Source organism: Rhinoderma darwinii, chromosome 2 (assembly GCF_050947455.1).
Source record: "Rhinoderma darwinii isolate aRhiDar2 chromosome 2, aRhiDar2.hap1, whole genome shotgun sequence".
In the NCBI taxonomy this organism is placed as follows: Eukaryota; Metazoa; Chordata; class Amphibia; order Anura; family Rhinodermatidae; genus Rhinoderma; species Rhinoderma darwinii.
The window spans coordinates 497,187-515,885 of record NC_134688.1 but is presented as its reverse complement, the minus strand read 5'-3'; the positions used below and the strand labels follow the sequence as shown (position 1 = coordinate 515,885).

General features: G+C 42.3%; 1 protein-coding gene across 1 annotated transcript in view; it reads right to left on the bottom strand.

Moving 5' to 3' along the window:
• The window catches only part of DNHD1 (dynein heavy chain domain 1), a 112,263-nt gene that overhangs the window by 19,168 nt on the left and 74,396 nt on the right, over window positions 1-18,699 (bottom strand). The window contains exons 2-4 of the mRNA XM_075854764.1: window positions 13,324-13,420; window positions 12,571-13,078; window positions 10,645-10,809 (exon numbers count right to left, since the gene is read on the bottom strand). Coding sequence (XP_075710879.1) covers window positions 10,645-10,809; window positions 12,571-13,078; window positions 13,324-13,396 — 746 coding nt within the window. The 5' untranslated portion in view covers window positions 13,397-13,420. The remainder of the gene's footprint in view (window positions 1-10,644; window positions 10,810-12,570; window positions 13,079-13,323; window positions 13,421-18,699) is intronic.

Here is an 18,699-nt window from a genome sequence, read left to right as displayed (position 1 = left end):
AGAATATACGAGACCCCTCTGTGTGTGATGAATCTATAGAATATATGAGAGCCCTCTGTGTGTGATGAATCTATAGAATATATGAGATCCCTCTGTGTGTGATGAATCTATAGAATATACGAGATCCCTCTGTGTGTGATGAATCTATAGAATATATGAGATCCCTCTGTGTGTAATGAATCTATAGAATATATGAGATCCCTCTGTGTGTAATGAATCTATAAAATATATGAGATCCCTCTGTGTGTGATGAATCTATAGAATATACGAGATCCCTCTGTGTGTGATGAATCTATAGAATATATGAGATCCCTCTGTGTGTAATGAATCTATAGAATATATGAGATCCCTCTGTGTGTAATGAATCTATAAAATATATGAGATCCCTCTGTGTGTGATGAATCTATAGAATATACGAGATCCCTCTGTGTGTGATGAATCTATAGAATATATGAGATCCCTCTGTGTGTGTTGAATCTATAGAATATATGAGATCCCTCTGTGTGTGATGAATCTATAGAATATATGAGATCCCTCTGTGTGTGATGAATCTATAGAATATGTGAGATCCTTCTGTGTGTGATGAATCTATATAATATATGAGATCCCTCTGTGTGTAATGAATCTATAGAATATATGAGATCCCTCTGTGTGTAATGAATCTATAAAATATATGAGATCCCTCTGTGTGTGATGAATCTATAGAATATACGAGATCCCTCTGTGTGTGATGAATCTATAGAATATATGAGATCCCTCTGTGTGTGATGAATCTATAGAATATATGAGATCCCTCTGTGTGTGATGAATCTATAGAATATGAGATCCCTCTGTGTGATGAATCTATAGAATATATGAGACCCCTCTGTGTGTGATGAATCTATAGAATATACGAGATCCCTCTGTGTGTGATGAATCTATAGAATATATGAGATCCCTCTGTGTGTGATGAATCTATAGAATATGAGATCCCTCTGTGTGATGAATCTATAGAATATATGAGACCCCTCTGTGTGTGATGAATCTATAGAATATATACGAGATCCCTCTGTGTGTAATGAATCTATAGAATATATGAGATCCCTCTGTGTGTGTTGAATCTATAGAATATATGAGATCCCTCTGTGTGTGATGAATCTATAGAATATATGAGATCCCTCTGTGTGTGATGAATCTATAGAATATACGAGATCCCTCTGTGTGTGATGAATCTATAAAATATACGAGATCCCTCTGTGTGTGATGAATCTATAGAATATACGAGATCCCTCTGTGTGTGATGAATCTATAGAATATGTGAGATCCTTCTGTGTGTGATGAATCTATAGAATATATAAGATCCCTCTATGTGTGATGAATCTATAGAATATATGAGATCCCTCTGTGTGTGATGAATCTATAGAATATACGAGATCCCTCTGTGTGTGATGAATCTATAGAATATGTGAGATCCTTCTGTGTGTGATGAATCTATAGAATATATGAGATCCCTCTGTGTGTGATGAATCTATAGAATATATGAGATCCCTCTGTGTGTGATGAATCTATAGAATATATGAGATCCCTCTGTGTGTGATGAATCTATAGAATATATGAGATCCCTCTGTGTGTGATGAATCTATAGAATATACGAGATCCCTCTGTGTGTAATGAATCTATAGAATATGTGAGATCCCTCTGTGTGATGAATCTATAGAATATACGAGATCCCTCTGTGTGTGATGAATCTATAGAATATATGAGATCCCTCTGTGTGATGAATCTATAGAATATACGAGACCCCTCTGTGTGTGATGAATCTATAGAATATACGAGATCCCTCTGTGTGTGATGAATCTATAGAATATACGGGATCCCTCTGCGTGTGATGAATCTATAGAATATACGAGATCCCTCTGCGTGTGATGAATCTATAGAATATACGAGATCCCTCTGCGTGTGATGAATCTATAGAATATACGAGATCCCTCTGCGTGTGATGAATCTATAGAATATATGAGATCCCTCTGTGTGTGATGAGTCTATAGAATATACGAGATCCCTGTGTGTGATGAATCTATAGAATATACGAGATCCCTCTGTGTGTCATGAATCTATAGAATATACGAGACCCCTCTGTGTGTGAAGAATCTATAGAATATACGAGACCCCTCTGTGTGTGATGAATCTATAGAATATATGAGAGCCCTCTGTGTGTGATGAATCTATAGAATATATGAGATCCCTCTGTGTGTGATGAATCTATAGAATATACGAGATCCCTCTGTGTGTGATGAATCTATAGAATATACGAGATCCCTCTGTGTGTGATGAATCTATAGAATATACGAGATCCCTCTGTGTGTGATGAATCTATAGAATATATGAGATCCCTCTGTGTGATGAATCTTTAGAATATATGAGACCCCTCTGTGTGTGATGAATCTATAGAATATACGAGATCCCTCTGTGTGTGATGAATCTATAGAATATATGAGATCCCTCTGTGTGTGTTGAATCTATAGAATATATGAGATCCCTCTGTGTGTGATGAATCTATAGAATATATGAGATCCCTCTGTGTGTGATGAATCTATAGAATATGTGAGATCCTTCTGTGTGTGATGAATCTATAGAATATATGAGATCCCTCTGTGTGTGATGAATCTATATAATATATGAGATCCCTCTGTGTGTAATGAATCTATAGAATATATGAGATCCCTCTGTGTGTAATGAATCTATAAAATATATGAGATCCCTCTGTGTGTGATGAATCTATAGAATATACGAGATCCCTCTGTGTGTGATGAATCTATAGAATATATGAGATCCCTCTGTGTGTGATGAATCTATAGAATATGAGATCCCTCTGTGTGATGAATCTATAGAATATATGAGACCCCTCTGTGTGTGATGAATCTATAGAATATATACGAGATCCCTCTGTGTGTAATGAATCTATAGAATATATGAGATTCCTCTGTGTGTGATGAATCTATAGAATATATGAGATCCCTCTGTGTGTGATGAATCTATAGAATATACGAGATCCCTCTGTGTGTGATGAATCTATAAAATATACGAGATCCCTCTGTGTGTGATGAATCTATAGAATATACGAGATCCCTCTGTGTGTGATGAATCTATAGAATATATGAGATCCCTCTGTGTGTAATGAATCTATAGAATATATGAGATCCCTCTGTGTGTAATGAATCTATAAAATATATGAGATCCCTCTGTGTGTGATGAATCTATAGAATATACGAGATCCCTCTGTGTGTGATGAATCTATAGAATATATGAGATCCCTCTGTGTGTGATGAATCTATAGAATATGAGATCCCTCTGTGTGATGAATCTATAGAATATATGAGACCCCTCTGTGTGTGATGAATCTATAGAATATATACGAGATCCCTCTGTGTGTGATTAATCTATAGAATATATGAGATCCCTCTGTGTGTGTTGAATCTATAGAATATACGAGATCCCTCTGTGTGTGATGAATCTATAGAATATGTGAGATCCTTCTGTGTGTGATGAATCTATAGAATATATAAGATCCCTCTATGTGTGATGAATCTATAGAATATATGAGATCCCTCTGTGTGTGATGAATCTATAGAATATACGAGATCCCTCTGTGTGTGATGAATCTATAGAATATGTGAGATCCTTCTGTGTGTGATGAATCTATAGAATATATGAGATCCCTCTGTGTGTGATGAATCTATAGAATATATGAGATCCCTCTGTGTGTGATGAATCTATAGAATATACGAGATCCCTCTGTGTGTGATGAATCTATAGAATATATGAGATCCCTCTGTGTGTGATGAATCTATAGAATATACGAGATCCCTCTGTGTGTGATGAATCTATAGAATATACGAGATCCCTCTGTGTGTGATGAATCTATAGAATATACGAGATCCCTCTGTGTGTAATGAATCTATAGAATATATGAGATCCCTCTGTGTGATGAATCTATAGAATATACGAGATCCCTCTGTGTGTGATGAATCTATAGAATATATGAGATCCCTCTGTGTGATGAATCTATAGAATATACGAGACCCCTCTGTGTGTGATGAATCTATAGAATATACGAGATTCCTCTGTGTGTGATGAATCTATAGAATATACGGGATCCCTCTGCGTGTGATGAATCTATAGAATATACGAGATCCCTCTGCGTGTGATGAATCTATAGAATATACGAGATCCCTCTGTGTGTGATGAGTCTATAGAATATACGAGATCCCTGTGTGTGATGAATCTATAGAATATACGAGATCCCTCTGTGTGTGATGAATCTATAGAATATACGAGACCCCTCTGTGTGTGATGAATCTATAGAATATACGAGACCCCTCTGTGTGTGATGAATCTATAGAATATACGAGATCCCTCTGTGTGTGATGAATCTATAGAATATATGAGACCCCTCTGTGTGTGATGAATCTATAGAATATACGAGATCCCTCTGTGTGTGATGAATCTATAGAATATATGAGATCCCTCTGTGTGATGAATCTATAGAATATACGAGACCCCTCTGTGTGTGATGAATCTATAGAATATACGAGATTCCTCTGTGTGTGATGAATCTATAGAATATACGGGATCCCTCTGCGTGTGATGAATCTATAGAATATACGAGATCCCTCTGCGTGTGATGAATCTATAGAATATATGAGATCCCTCTGTGTGTGATGAGTCTATAGAATATACGAGATCCCTGTGTGTGATGAATCTATAGAATATACGAGATCCCTCTGTGTGTGATGAATCTATAGAATATACGAGACCCCTCTGTGTGTGATGAATCTATAGAATATACGAGACCCCTCTGTGTGTGATGAATCTATAGAATATATGAGAGCCCTCTGTGTGTGATGAATCTATAGAATATATGAGATCCCTCTGTGTGTGATGAATCTATAGAATATACGAGATCCCTCTGTGTGTGATGAATCTATAGAATATATGAGATCCCTCTGTGTGTAATGAATCTATAGAATATATGAGATCCCTCTGTGTGTAATGAATCTATAAAATATATGAGATCCCTCTGTGTGTGATGAATCTATAGAATATACGAGATCCCTCTGTGTGTGATGAATCTATAGAATATATGAGATCCCTCTGTGTGTAATGAATCTATAGAATATATGAGATCCCTCTGTGTGTAATGAATCTATAAAATATATGAGATCCCTCTGTGTGTGATGAATCTATAGAATATACGAGATCCCTCTGTGTGTGATGAATCTATAGAATATATGAGATCCCTCTGTGTGTGTTGAATCTATAGAATATATGAGATCCCTCTGTGTGTGATGAATCTATAGAATATATGAGATCCCTCTGTGTGTGATGAATCTATAGAATATGTGAGATCCTTCTGTGTGTGATGAATCTATATAATATATGAGATCCCTCTGTGTGTAATGAATCTATAGAATATATGAGATCCCTCTGTGTGTAATGAATCTATAAAATATATGAGATCCCTCTGTGTGTGATGAATCTATAGAATATACGAGATCCCTCTGTGTGTGATGAATCTATAGAATATATGAGATCCCTCTGTGTGTGATGAATCTATAGAATATATGAGATCCCTCTGTGTGTGATGAATCTATAGAATATGAGATCCCTCTGTGTGATGAATCTATAGAATATATGAGACCCCTCTGTGTGTGATGAATCTATAGAATATATACGAGATCCCTCTGTGTGTAATGAATCTATAGAATATATGAGATCCCTCTGTGTGTGTTGAATCTATAGAATATATGAGATCCCTCTGTGTGTGATGAATCTATAGAATATATGAGATCCCTCTGTGTGTGATGAATCTATAGAATATACGAGATCCCTCTGTGTGTGTGATGAATCTATAAAATATACGAGATCCCTCTGTGTGTGATGAATCTATAGAATATACGAGATCCCTCTGTGTGTGATGAATCTATAGAATATATGAGATCCCTCTGTGTGTAATGAATCTATAAAATATATGAGATCCCTCTGTGTGTGATGAATCTATAGAATATACGAGATCCCTCTGTGTGTGATGAATCTATAGAATATACGAGATCCCTCTGTGTGTGATGAATCTATAGAATATATGAGATCCCTCTGTGTGTGATGAATCTATAGAATATGAGATCCCTCTGTGTGATGAATCTATAGAATATATGAGACCCCTCTGTGTGTGATGAATCTATAGAATATATACGAGATCCCTCTGTGTGTAATGAATCTATAGAATATATGAGATCCCTCTGTGTGTGTTGAATCTATAGAATATATGAGATCCCTCTGTGTGTGATGAATCTATAGAATATATGAGATCCCTCTGTGTGTGATGAATCTATAGAATATACGAGATCCCTCTGTGTGTGATGAATCTATAAAATATATGAGATCCCTCTGTGTGTGATGAATCTATAGAATATACGAGATCCCTCTGTGTGTGATGAATCTATAGAATATGTGAGATCCTTCTGTGTGTGATGAATCTATAGAATATATAAGATCCCTCTATGTGTGATGAATCTATAGAATATACGAGATCCCTCTGTGTGTGATGAATCTATAGAATATACGAGATCCCTCTGTGTGTGATGAATCTATAGAATATGTGAGATCCTTCTGTGTGTGATGAATCTATAGAATATATAAGATCCCTCTATGTGTGATGAATCTATAGAATATACGAGATCCCTCTGTGTGTGATGAATCTATAGAATATGTGAGATCCTTCTGTGTGTGATGAATCTATAGAATATATGAGATCCCTCTGTGTGTGATGAATCTATAGAATATATGAGATCCCTCTGTGTGTGATGAATCTATAGAATATACGAGATCCCTCTGTGTGTGATGAATCTATAGAATATATGAGATCCCTCTGTGTGTGATGAATCTATAGAATATGTGAGATCCCTCTGTGTGTGATGAATCTATAGAATATATGAGATCCCTGTGCGATGAATCTATAGAATATATGAGATCCCTCTGTGTGTGATGAATCTATAGAATATATGAGACCCCTCTGTGTGTGATGAATCTATAGAATATATGAGACCCCTCTGTGTGTGATGAATCTATAGAATATATGAGATCCCTCTGTGTGTGATGAATCTATAGAATATATGAGATCCCTCTGTGTGTGATGAATCTATAGAATATATGAGATCCCTCTGTGTGATGAATCTATAGAATATATGAGATCCCTCTGTGTGATGAATCTATAGAATATATGAGACCCCTCTGTGTGTAATGAATCTATAGAATATATGAGATCCCTCTGTGTGTGATGAATCTATAGAATATATGAGATCCCTCTGTGTGTAATGAATCTATAGAATATTTGAGATCCCTCTGTGTGTAATGAATCTATAAAATATACGAGATCCCTCTGTGTGTGATGAATCTATAGAATATACGAGATCCCTCTGTGTGTGATGAATCTATAGAATATATGAGATCCCTCTGTGTGATGAATCTATAGAACATATGAGACCCCTCTGTGTGTAATGAATCTATAGAACATATGAGATCCCTCTGTGTGTGATGAATCTATAGAATATATGAGATCCCTCTGTGTGTGATGAATCTATAGAATACATGAGATCCCTCTGTGTGTGATGAGTCTATAGAATATATGAGATCCCTCTGTGTGTGATGAATCTATAGAATATGTGAGATCCCTCTGTGTGTGATGAATCTATAGAATATATGAGATCCCTCTGTGTGTAATGAATCTATAGAATATATGAGATCCCTCTGTGTGTGATGAATATATAGAATATATGAGATCCCTGTGTGTGATGAATATATAGAATATATGAGACCCCTCTGTGTGTGATGAATCTATAGAATATATGAGATCCCTCTGTGTGTGATGAATCTATAGAATATATGAGATCCCTCTGTGTGTGATGAATCTATAGAATATACGAGATCCCTCTGTGTGTGATGAATCTATAGAATATACGAGATCCCTCTGTGTGTGATGAATCTATAGAATATACGAGATCCCTCTGTGTGTAATGAATCTATAGAATATACGAGATCCCTCTGTGTGTGATGAATCTATAGAATATATGAGACCCCTCTGTGTGTGATGAATCTATAGAATATACGAGATCCCTCTGTGTGTGATGAATGTATAGATTATACGGGATCCCTCTGTGTGTGATGAATCTATAGAATATATGAGATCCCTCTGTGTGTGATGAGTCTATAGAATATATGAGATCCCTCTGTGTGATGAATCTATAGAACATATGAGACCCCTCTGTGTGTAATGAATCTATAGAACATATGAGATCCCTCTGTGTGTGATGAATCTATAGAATATATGAGATCCCTCTGTGTGTGATGAATCTATAGAATATATGAGATCCCTCTGTGTGTGATGAGTCTATAGAATATATGAGATCCCTCTGTGTGTGATGAATCTATAGAATATATGAGATCCCTCTGTGTGTGATGAATGTATAGAATATATGAGATCCCTCTGTGTGTGATGAATCTATAGAATATATGAGATCCCTGTGCGATGAATCTATAGAATATATGAGATCCCTCTGTGTGTGATGAATCTATAGAATATGTGAGATCCTTCTGTGTGTGATGAATCTATAGAATATATGAGATCCCTCTGTGTGTGATGAATCTATAGAATATATGAGATCCCTCTGTGTGTAATGAATCTATAGAATATATGAGATCCCTCTGTGTGTAATGAATCTATAAAATATATGAGATCCCTCTGTGTGTGATGAATCTATAGAATATACGAGATCCCTCTGTGTGTGATGAATCTATAGAATATATGAGATCCCTCTGTGTGTGATGAATCTATAGAATGAGATCCCTCTGTGTGATGAATCTATAGAATATATGAGACCCCTCTGTGTGTGATGAATCTATAGAATATATACGACATCCCTCTGTGTGTGATGAATCTATAGAATATATGAGATCCCTCTGTGTGTGTTGAATCTATAGAATATATGAGATCCCTCTGTGTGTGATGAATCTATAGAATATACGAGATCCCTCTGTGTGTGATGAATCTATAGAATATACGAGATCCCTCTGTGTGTGATGAATCTATAGAATATATGAGATCCTTCTGTGTGTGATGAATCTATAAAATATACAAGATCCCTCTGTGTGTGATGAATCTATAGAATATACGAGATCCCTCTGTGTGTGATGAATCTATAGAATATGTGAGATCCTTCTGTGTGTGATGAATCTATAGAATATATAAGATCCCTCTATGTGTGATGAATCTATAGAATATATGAGATTCCTCTGTTTGTGATGAATCTATAGAATATACGAGATCCCTCTGTGTGTGATGAATCTACAGAATATGTGAGATCCTTCTGTGTGTGATGAATCTATAGAATATATGAGATCCCTCTGTGTGTGATGAATCTATAGAATATATGAGATCCCTCTGTGTGTGATGAATCTATAGAATATACGAGATCCCTCTGTGTGTGATGAATCTATAGAATATACGAGATCCCTCTGTGTGTGATGAATCTATAGAATATATGAGATCCCTCTGTGTGTGATGAATCTATAGAATATGTGAGATCCCTGTGTGTGATGAATCTATAGAATATATGAGATCCCTCTGTGTGCGATGAATCTATAGAATATATGAGATCCCTCTGTGTGTGATGAATCTATAGAATATATGAGATCCCTCTGTGTGCGATGAATCTATAGAATATATGAGATCCCTCTGTGTGTGATGAATCTATAGAATATATGAGATCCCTGTGTGATGAATCTATAGAATATATGATATCCCTCTGTGTGTGATGAATCTATAGAATATATGAGATCCCTCTGTGTGTGATGAATCTATAGAATATATGAGATCCCTCTGTGTGATGAATCTATAGAATATATGAGAGACTTTTTGGATTGAATTCCTGAAATAAATGAACTTTTTGATGATCTTCTAATTCATTGAGAAGGACTAGTGTATGTATATATATATATATATATATATATATATATATATATATATATATATATATATATATATATATATATATATATATATATATATATATATATATATATAAAAGTATACATGGGGTCAATACAGAGAATTAGCACATAATCTATTCTTTCCATGGACTCTACAAAGGATCAGGGGACATTCATTGTGTGTGGAAGAAAGACGTGTCAGACATGAATATAGGAAAGGGTTCTTTACAGTTAGAGCAGTCAAGGTATGGAATGCCCGACCCCAAGAGGTAGTGACAGCAGGTACAATGTCAGCATTTAATAAACGGTGAGATGATGATTTACTGAGGAATGGCGTTGAGGGTTATAATTAATCTAACCATGAATGACGTGTAATGGATTGAGAAAGGTTGGACTTGATGGACCAGGGTCTTTTATGAAGCAATGTAACATCCAGAGCTGCACTCACAATTCTGCTGTCATATCATGTCTGCACTCCAGTCACATCCAGAGCTGCAGTCACAATTCTGCAGTTACACCATTTTCTAAAGCTTTAACCATTGGGATTTTTGTAAGTGACAGGAGATTTATGGGGAAGGGGCACAGATTACGCAGCCCCCAGGGCCCATGGTGGATATTTACCAGTCACGGATGCCACAGGTTTTGTTCAGATACATGAAGATGACTTTCCCCAGATGTCGGGATTTCACCAGTATCTCTGCAGCTTCGTACCCTGTAACCTGGTGACTTGTGGCCCCCGCACACTTCTCCGGCTCCAGGTTCTGCTGCAGGACATCGGGGACCTTGCTGCTGAAGAAGGGACTAAAATGAGAGAAACATCTGGAGGTGAAGACATCAGCGACCCCACATCTCATCACCCACCACCCTACTCTCTGAACATCCTCTGTGCTGCGGAGATGCTGTATAGGTTAAAGTCTACAAGAATGAGACTAGTATCAAGTTTATAGACATTGGCAGGCGAAGTGATAACTAAGGAGACATTCCAGGTCATAGCATGAGCACCCCATACACTGCCCCCCATACACTGCCCAGCATCTATATATGTGCCCCCCATACACTGCCCGGCATCTAAATATGTTCCCCCCCATACACTGCCCCCCATACAAATATGTGCCCCCCATACACTGCCCCCATACACTGCCCAGCATCTATATATGTGCCCCCCATACACTGCCCGGCATCTAAATATATGCCCCCCCATGCACTGCCCCCCATACAAATATGTGCCCCCCATACACTGCCCCCCATACACTGCCCGGCATCTATATATGTGCCCCCCATACACTGCCCCCCATACACTGCCCGGCATCTATATATGTGCCCCCCATACACTGCCCCCCATACACTGCCCGGCATCTATATATGTGCCCCCCATACACTGCCCCCCATACACTGCCCGGCATCTATATATGTGCCCCCCCATACACTGCCCCCCATACACTGCCCGGCATCTATATATGTGCCCCCCCCCATACACTGCCCCCCATACACTGCCCGGCATCTATATATGTGCCCCCATACACTGCCCGGCATCTATATATGTGCCCCCCATACACTGCCCCCCATACACTGCCCAGCATCTATATATGTGCCCCCCATACACTGCCCGGCATCTATATATGTGCCCCCCATACACTGCCCCAATACACTGCCCAGCATCTATATATGTGCCCCCGATACACTGCCCCATACACTGCCCGGCATCTAAATATGTGCCCCCCATACACTGCCCGGCATCTATATATCTGCCCCCCATACACTGCCCGGCATCTATATATGTGCCCCCATACACTGCCCGGTATCTATATATGTGCCCCCCCATACACTGCCCCCATACACTGCCCGGCATCTATATATATGCCTCCCCCCATACACTGTCCCCATACACTGCCCGGCATCTATATATATGCCTCCCCCATACACTGCCAGGCATCTATGTGCCCCCCATACACTGCCCCATACACTGCCCGGCATCTAAATATGTGCCCCCCATACACTGCCCAGTATCTATATATGTGCTCCCCCATACACTGCCTCCATACACTGCCCGGCATCTATATCTGTGCCCCCCCCCATACACTGCCCCCATACACTGCCCGGCATCTATATATATACCTCCCCCCATACACTGCCCGGCATCTATATATGTGCCCCCCATACACTGCTCTGCCTAACCTCTATATATGTGCCCCCCATACACTGCCCTGCCTCTATATATGTGCCCGCCATACACTGCCCTGCCTCTATATATGTGCCCCCCATACACTGCCCTGCCTCTATATATGTGCCCCCATACACTGCCCTGCCTCTATATATGTGCCCCACATACACTGCCCTGCCTCTATATATGTGCCCCCCATACTCTGCTATGCCCCTGTATTTGTGCCCCCCATACACTGCCCTGCCTCTATATATGTGCCCCCCCCATACTCTGCTCTGCCCCTGTATTTGTGCCCCCCATAAACTGCCCTGCCTCTATATATGTGCCCCCCATACACTGCTCTGCCTGACCTGTATACACTCATGGGAAAATCAGTAGTCGCTCACCTGGCCACTGGCGCTGTGTATGAACAGACTTTCATTGGGAGGTCTGTGCGGAGGGCTTGGGGGACACCTTTAGGGCCACACTGCCACATGGATTCCCCGGCTGCCAGCTCGGCTCCTACATCCCCCACATAATGCGCTAGTTCATGTAAATAGAGCGGGGGTTGCTGAGCTCGGGGCAGGTTCTCCAGATCCCCGGGAAGTCTGAACAATGTGGAGGAGTCGGAGGGGAGCGCTGCATGTAGCGCTCCGGGCACGTCCAGGTCACTGAGTCGGAGTCGGTGGCGTTCATACTGTCTGTTCAGTCGCTCCAGAGATGGAAGGAGAAGTCCACATGCACTGGCCAGACGTTCCCGGAATGGACGCAGGAGTCTGAGAATATCCAGCAGTTCCAGCCACCAGTCACGGTCAAAACCCTGGAAAGCCCCAGACAGAAACTGGAGCAGCTCCGCGGCCAGGACCGACACATCGCCTGCTAATGGAGAAGATCTGCTGCCACTGTCCTGAGGTCCTACCCGGGAGAGAAGAAAACATGGTCACTGCTCACAGCCAAAGCTGCAAATATTTACACATTGTGACTAGTTAGTGCTCCAGTCACATCCAGAACTATCGGAGATAATGCCCTCGCCACCATAATACTGCGCAGTGCAAATTCTACATCCTCCACAATATATCACCTATGAGATGAGAAGGATGAGAACGGCTGTGAAGGATCACCATCATCCATAACTGGTACAGAATGATGACTACTACTACCTGTGTGGGGCAGGGTGACGTGTTCCGGGAGCGGTGGCAGTCGAGTCCTTCTCGGCCATTGTTTCGATTCCATTACATCAACATAAAGAAGTGCAACCTGAAGAAAGAAAAGATGGAAAAAAACAGATCTCCTATATAGAGCGTCATCAATAAGGCTTGCACACAGACACACGAGGGGGACCCTAAACCGCTGCACACAGACACACGAGGGGGACCCTAAACCGCTGCACACAGACACACAAGGGGGACCCTAAACCGCTGCTCACAGACACACGAGGGGGACCCTAAACTGCTGCACACAGACACACGATGGGGACCCTAAACCGCTGCACACAGACACACGAGTGGGACCCTAAACCGCTGCACAGAGATACACGAGTGGGACCCTAAACCGCTGCACACAGACACACGAGGGGGACCATAAACCGCTGCACACAGAGATGAGGGGGACCCTAAACTGCTGCACAGACACATGAGGGGGACCCTAAACCGCTGCACACAGACACACGAGGGGGACCCTAAACCGCTGCACACAGACACACGAGGGGGACCCTAAACCGCTGCACACAGACACACGAGGGGGACCCTAAACTGCTGCACAGACACACGAGGGGGACCCTAAACCGCTGCACACAGACACACGAGGGGGACCCTAAACCGCTGCACACAGACACACGAGGGGGACCCTAAACTGCTGCACAGAGATACACGAGGGGGACCCTAAACCGCTGCACACAGAGATGAGGGGGACCCTAAACTGCTGCACAGACACATGAGGGGGACCCTAAACCGCTGCACACAGACACACGAGGGGGACCCTAAACCGCTGCACACAGACACACGAGCGGGACCCTAAACCGCTGCACACAGACACACGAGGGGGACCCTAAACTGCTGCACACAGACACACGAGCGGGACCCTAAACCGCTGCACACAGACACACGAGGGGGACCCTAAACCGCTGCACACAGACACACGAGGGGGACCCTAAACTGCTGCACAGACACACGAGGGGGACCCTAAACCGCTGCACACAGACACACGAGGGGGACCCTAAACCGCTGCACACAGACACACGAGGGGGACCCTAAACTGCTGCACACAGACACAGGATGGGGACCCTAAACCGCTGCACACAGACACACGAGGGGGACCCTAAACCGCTGCACACAGACACACGAGGGGGACCCTTAACAGCTGCACACAGACACACGAGGGGGACCCTAAACAGCTGCACACAGACACACGAGGGGGACCCTAAACCGCTGCACACAGACACATGAGGGGGACCCTAAACCGCTGCACAGAGATACATGAGGGGGACCATAAACCGCTGCACAGAGATACACGAGTGGGACCCTAAACCGCTGCACACAGAGATGAGGGGGACCCTAAACTGCTGCACAGACACATGAGGGGGACCCTAAACCGCTGCACACAGACACACGAGGGGGACCCTAAACCGCTGCACACAGACACATGAGGGGGACCCTAAACTGCTGCACAGACACACGAGGGGGACCCTAAACCGCTGCACACAGACACACGAGGGGGACCCTAAACCGCTGCACACAGACACACGAGTGGGACCCTAAACCGCTGCACAGAGATACACGAGGGGGACCCTAAACAGCTGCACACAGACACTCGAGGGGGACCCTAAACCGCTGCACACAGACACACGAGTGGGACCCTAAACCGCTGCACAGAGATACACGAGTGGGACCCTAAACCGCTGCACACAGACACACAAGGGGGACCATAAACCGCTGCACACAGAGATGAGGGGGACCCTAAACTGCTGCACAGACACATGAGGGGGACCCTAAACCGCTGCACACAGACACACGAGGGGGACCCTAAACCGCTGCACACAGACACACGAGGGGGACCCTAAAGCGCTGCACACAGACACACGAGGGGGACCCTAAACTGCTGCACACAGACACACGAGGGGGACCCTAAACCACTGCACACAGACACACGAGGGGGACCCTAAACCGCTGCACACAGACACACGAGGGGGACCCTAAACTGCTGCACACAGACACACGAGGGGGACCCTAAACCGCTGCACACAGACACACACGAGGGGGACCCTAAACTGCTGCACAGACACACGAGGGGGACCCTAAAGCGCTGCACACAGACACACGAGGGGGACCCTAAACTGCTGCACACAGACACATGAGGGGGACCTTAAACTGCTGCACACAGACACACGAGGGGGACCCTAAACCGCTGCACACAGACACACGAGGGGGACCCTAAACTGCTGCACAGACACACGAGGGGGACCCTAAACCGCTGCACACAGACACACGAGGGGGACCCTAAACCGCTGCACACAGACACATGAGGGGGACCCTAAACAGCTGCACACAGACACATGAGGGGGACCCTAAACAGCTGCACACAGACACATGAGGGGGACCCTAAACCGCTGCACACAGACACATGAGGGGGACCCTAAACCGCTGCACAGAGATACATGAGGGGGACCCTAAACCGCTGCACACAGAGATGAGGGGGACCCTAAACTGCTGCACAGACACACGAGGGGGACCCTAAACTACTGAACACAGACACACGAGGGGTCCCCTAAACCGCTGCACACAGACACACGAGGGGGACCCTAAACCACTGCACATAGACACACGAGGGGGACCCTAAACCGCTGCACACAGACACACGAGGGGGACCCTAAACTGCTGCATCACAGACACACGAGCAGTCCCCTAAACTGCTGCATCATAGACCGGCCCATCAATAAAACCTGCACACAGAAACAAAAGAGAGGCCGGATATATGAAGGAATACTAATATATATATATCATACTTCTTTTTTCTGATTGAGTATCGATGGTTATTCAATCTAGTTTTAAAATCACAAGTGGATTCACCAAAATATAACAACTGGCAGGGGCACCATAGTACATAGATTACCCAATCCGTGTCACAGGTTACATGATGTTTAATCTTATATGTTTTGTGTGTCACAGGATGTTCAAATAAATTGCCCCTATGCATAAGATTGCAATTAATACATCTACGGCATGGAAAATTGCCTGGTTTTAAAGATCTAAGCAGAGCTTGTTTACCCTTGAGCGGAATCTCACCCACCCTAGTTTTCCCCAGTTTATCCCGGAGGTTACTAGATCTTCGGTAAGACATAAGAAGTGGCTTATTCAATTCAGAAATGTGATTATAACTATTTTTTATTATAGGCCAAAGTCTGTTCAATATTTTTGAGATATTACCACTTAAAGAGGCTCTGTCACCAGATTTTGCAGCCCCTATCTGCTATTGCCTGTGATCGGCGCTGTAATGTAGATTACAGTAACGTTTTTATTTTTAAAAAACGAGCATTTTTGGCCAAGTTATGACCATTTTTGTATTTATGCAAATGAGGCTTGCAAAAGTACAACTGGGCGTGTTTAAAGTAAAAGTCCCAGTGGGCGTGTATTATGTGCGTACATCGGGGCGTTTTTACTTCTTTTACTAGCTGGGCCTTCTGACGAGAAGTATCATCCACTTCTCTTCAGAACGCCCAGCTTCTGGCAGTGCAGACACACAGCGTGTTCTCGAGAGATCACGCTGTGACGTCACTCACAGGTCCTGCATCGTGTCAGACGAGCGAGGACACATCGGCACCAGAGGCTACAGATGATTCTGCAGCAGCATCGGCATTTGCAGGTAAGTCCATGTAGCTACTTACCTGCAAACCATGATGCTGCTGCAGAATGAACTGTAGCCTCTGGTGCCGATGTGGCCGACACGATGCAGGACCTGGGGCAGGAAGTGAGTGACGTCACAGATCTGCACTGCCAGAAGCTGGGCGTTCTGAAGAGAAGTGGATGATACTTCTCGTCAGAACGCCCAGCTAGTAAAAGAAGTAAAAACGCCCCGATGTACGCACATAATACACGCCCACTTGTACTTTTCAACACGCCCAGTTGTACTTTTGCAAGCCTCATTTGCATAAATACAAAAATGGTCATAACTTGGTCAAAAATGCTCGTTTTTTAAAAATAAAAACGTTACTGTAATCTACATTGCAGCGCCTATCTGCTGCAATAGCAGATAGGGGTTGCAAAATCTGGTGACAGAGCCTCTTTAAGGCATTGTACGTAGATATAAATGGTATCCGTTTACTTTTAATATGCTTAGATGTACTCAATAATGATTCCCTAGAAATTTTATTAATTTTCGTTTTGTGAGCATACAGTAGATGTTTAGGGTACCCTCTTTGGGTGAAGTTGGAGATCATGAGGTCTAGAGATGTGTCTAAATCGGTCGGGTCATCCACAATCCGTTTTGCTCTCATCATTTGACTCAATGGTAGTGACCGTATCATGTTTTTAGGGTGGCAACTCTCAAACTGTAAAAAGGTATTACGATCTGTATTTTTCGTATGTAATCCAGTAGTCAGAACATTATCTTTTAACTTAACATTAACATCAAGAAACTGGACCTTCTCACTTGAATAAGTCATGGTAAATTGGATATTTTGATCGATCTGGTTAAGGAACTGATGGAATAACTCCAAAGAGGTCACAGTGTCTGTCCAGATGAGGAAGATGTCGTCTATGTATCTCCACAACCCCAAAACATGAGTGAAGTGGTGGGACACAGACGCACATCTCCTCTATCATGTCCATAAATATGTTGGCATAAGTTGGGGCCATATTCGACCCCATGGCCATACCTTTTAGTTGAATATAAAATTTCTCATCAAACATAAAGTAGTTGGAGGTCAGAATGAGCTCCAATAGAGTGATAATAAATTCCCTACATGAAACTTCATACTCTGAATCATTAAGTTTACGTCTCACTGCCTCAATACCTCTGTCATGTCCTATGGACGTATAAAGGGAAACAAAATCAAAAGACACTAAAAGCGCCCCTGATGGAGGTTTTATCTGTTTTAATTTATGCAGAAAATCTGAAGTGTCCCTAATATAAGATTTAGTTCCTGTCGCAAAGTGTCTTAGTGCCCTATCTACAAAAATAGAGATGTTACTCAATAAAGATCCTCTGCCGGATACAATCGGGCGACCTGGCGGATTCACGAGTCCCTTATGGATTTTAGGGAGTAAATAAAGGCAAGGAGTATTTGGATGGTCAATAACTAGAAAGGTACATAATGCAGAGTCAATAATGCCCTCATCAAATGCTTGTGCCAAGAAGTTTTCTATTATTTTCTCTATATCACCTCTAGGGTCATGATTTAACACTCTATATACATCTGTATCACTCAGTTGTCTGTATGCTTCAGACATATATGTTTTGGTATCCATAACCACGACCGCACACCCTATATATATATATATATATATATACACACATACACAAATAACTGCCACTCTGCAAAC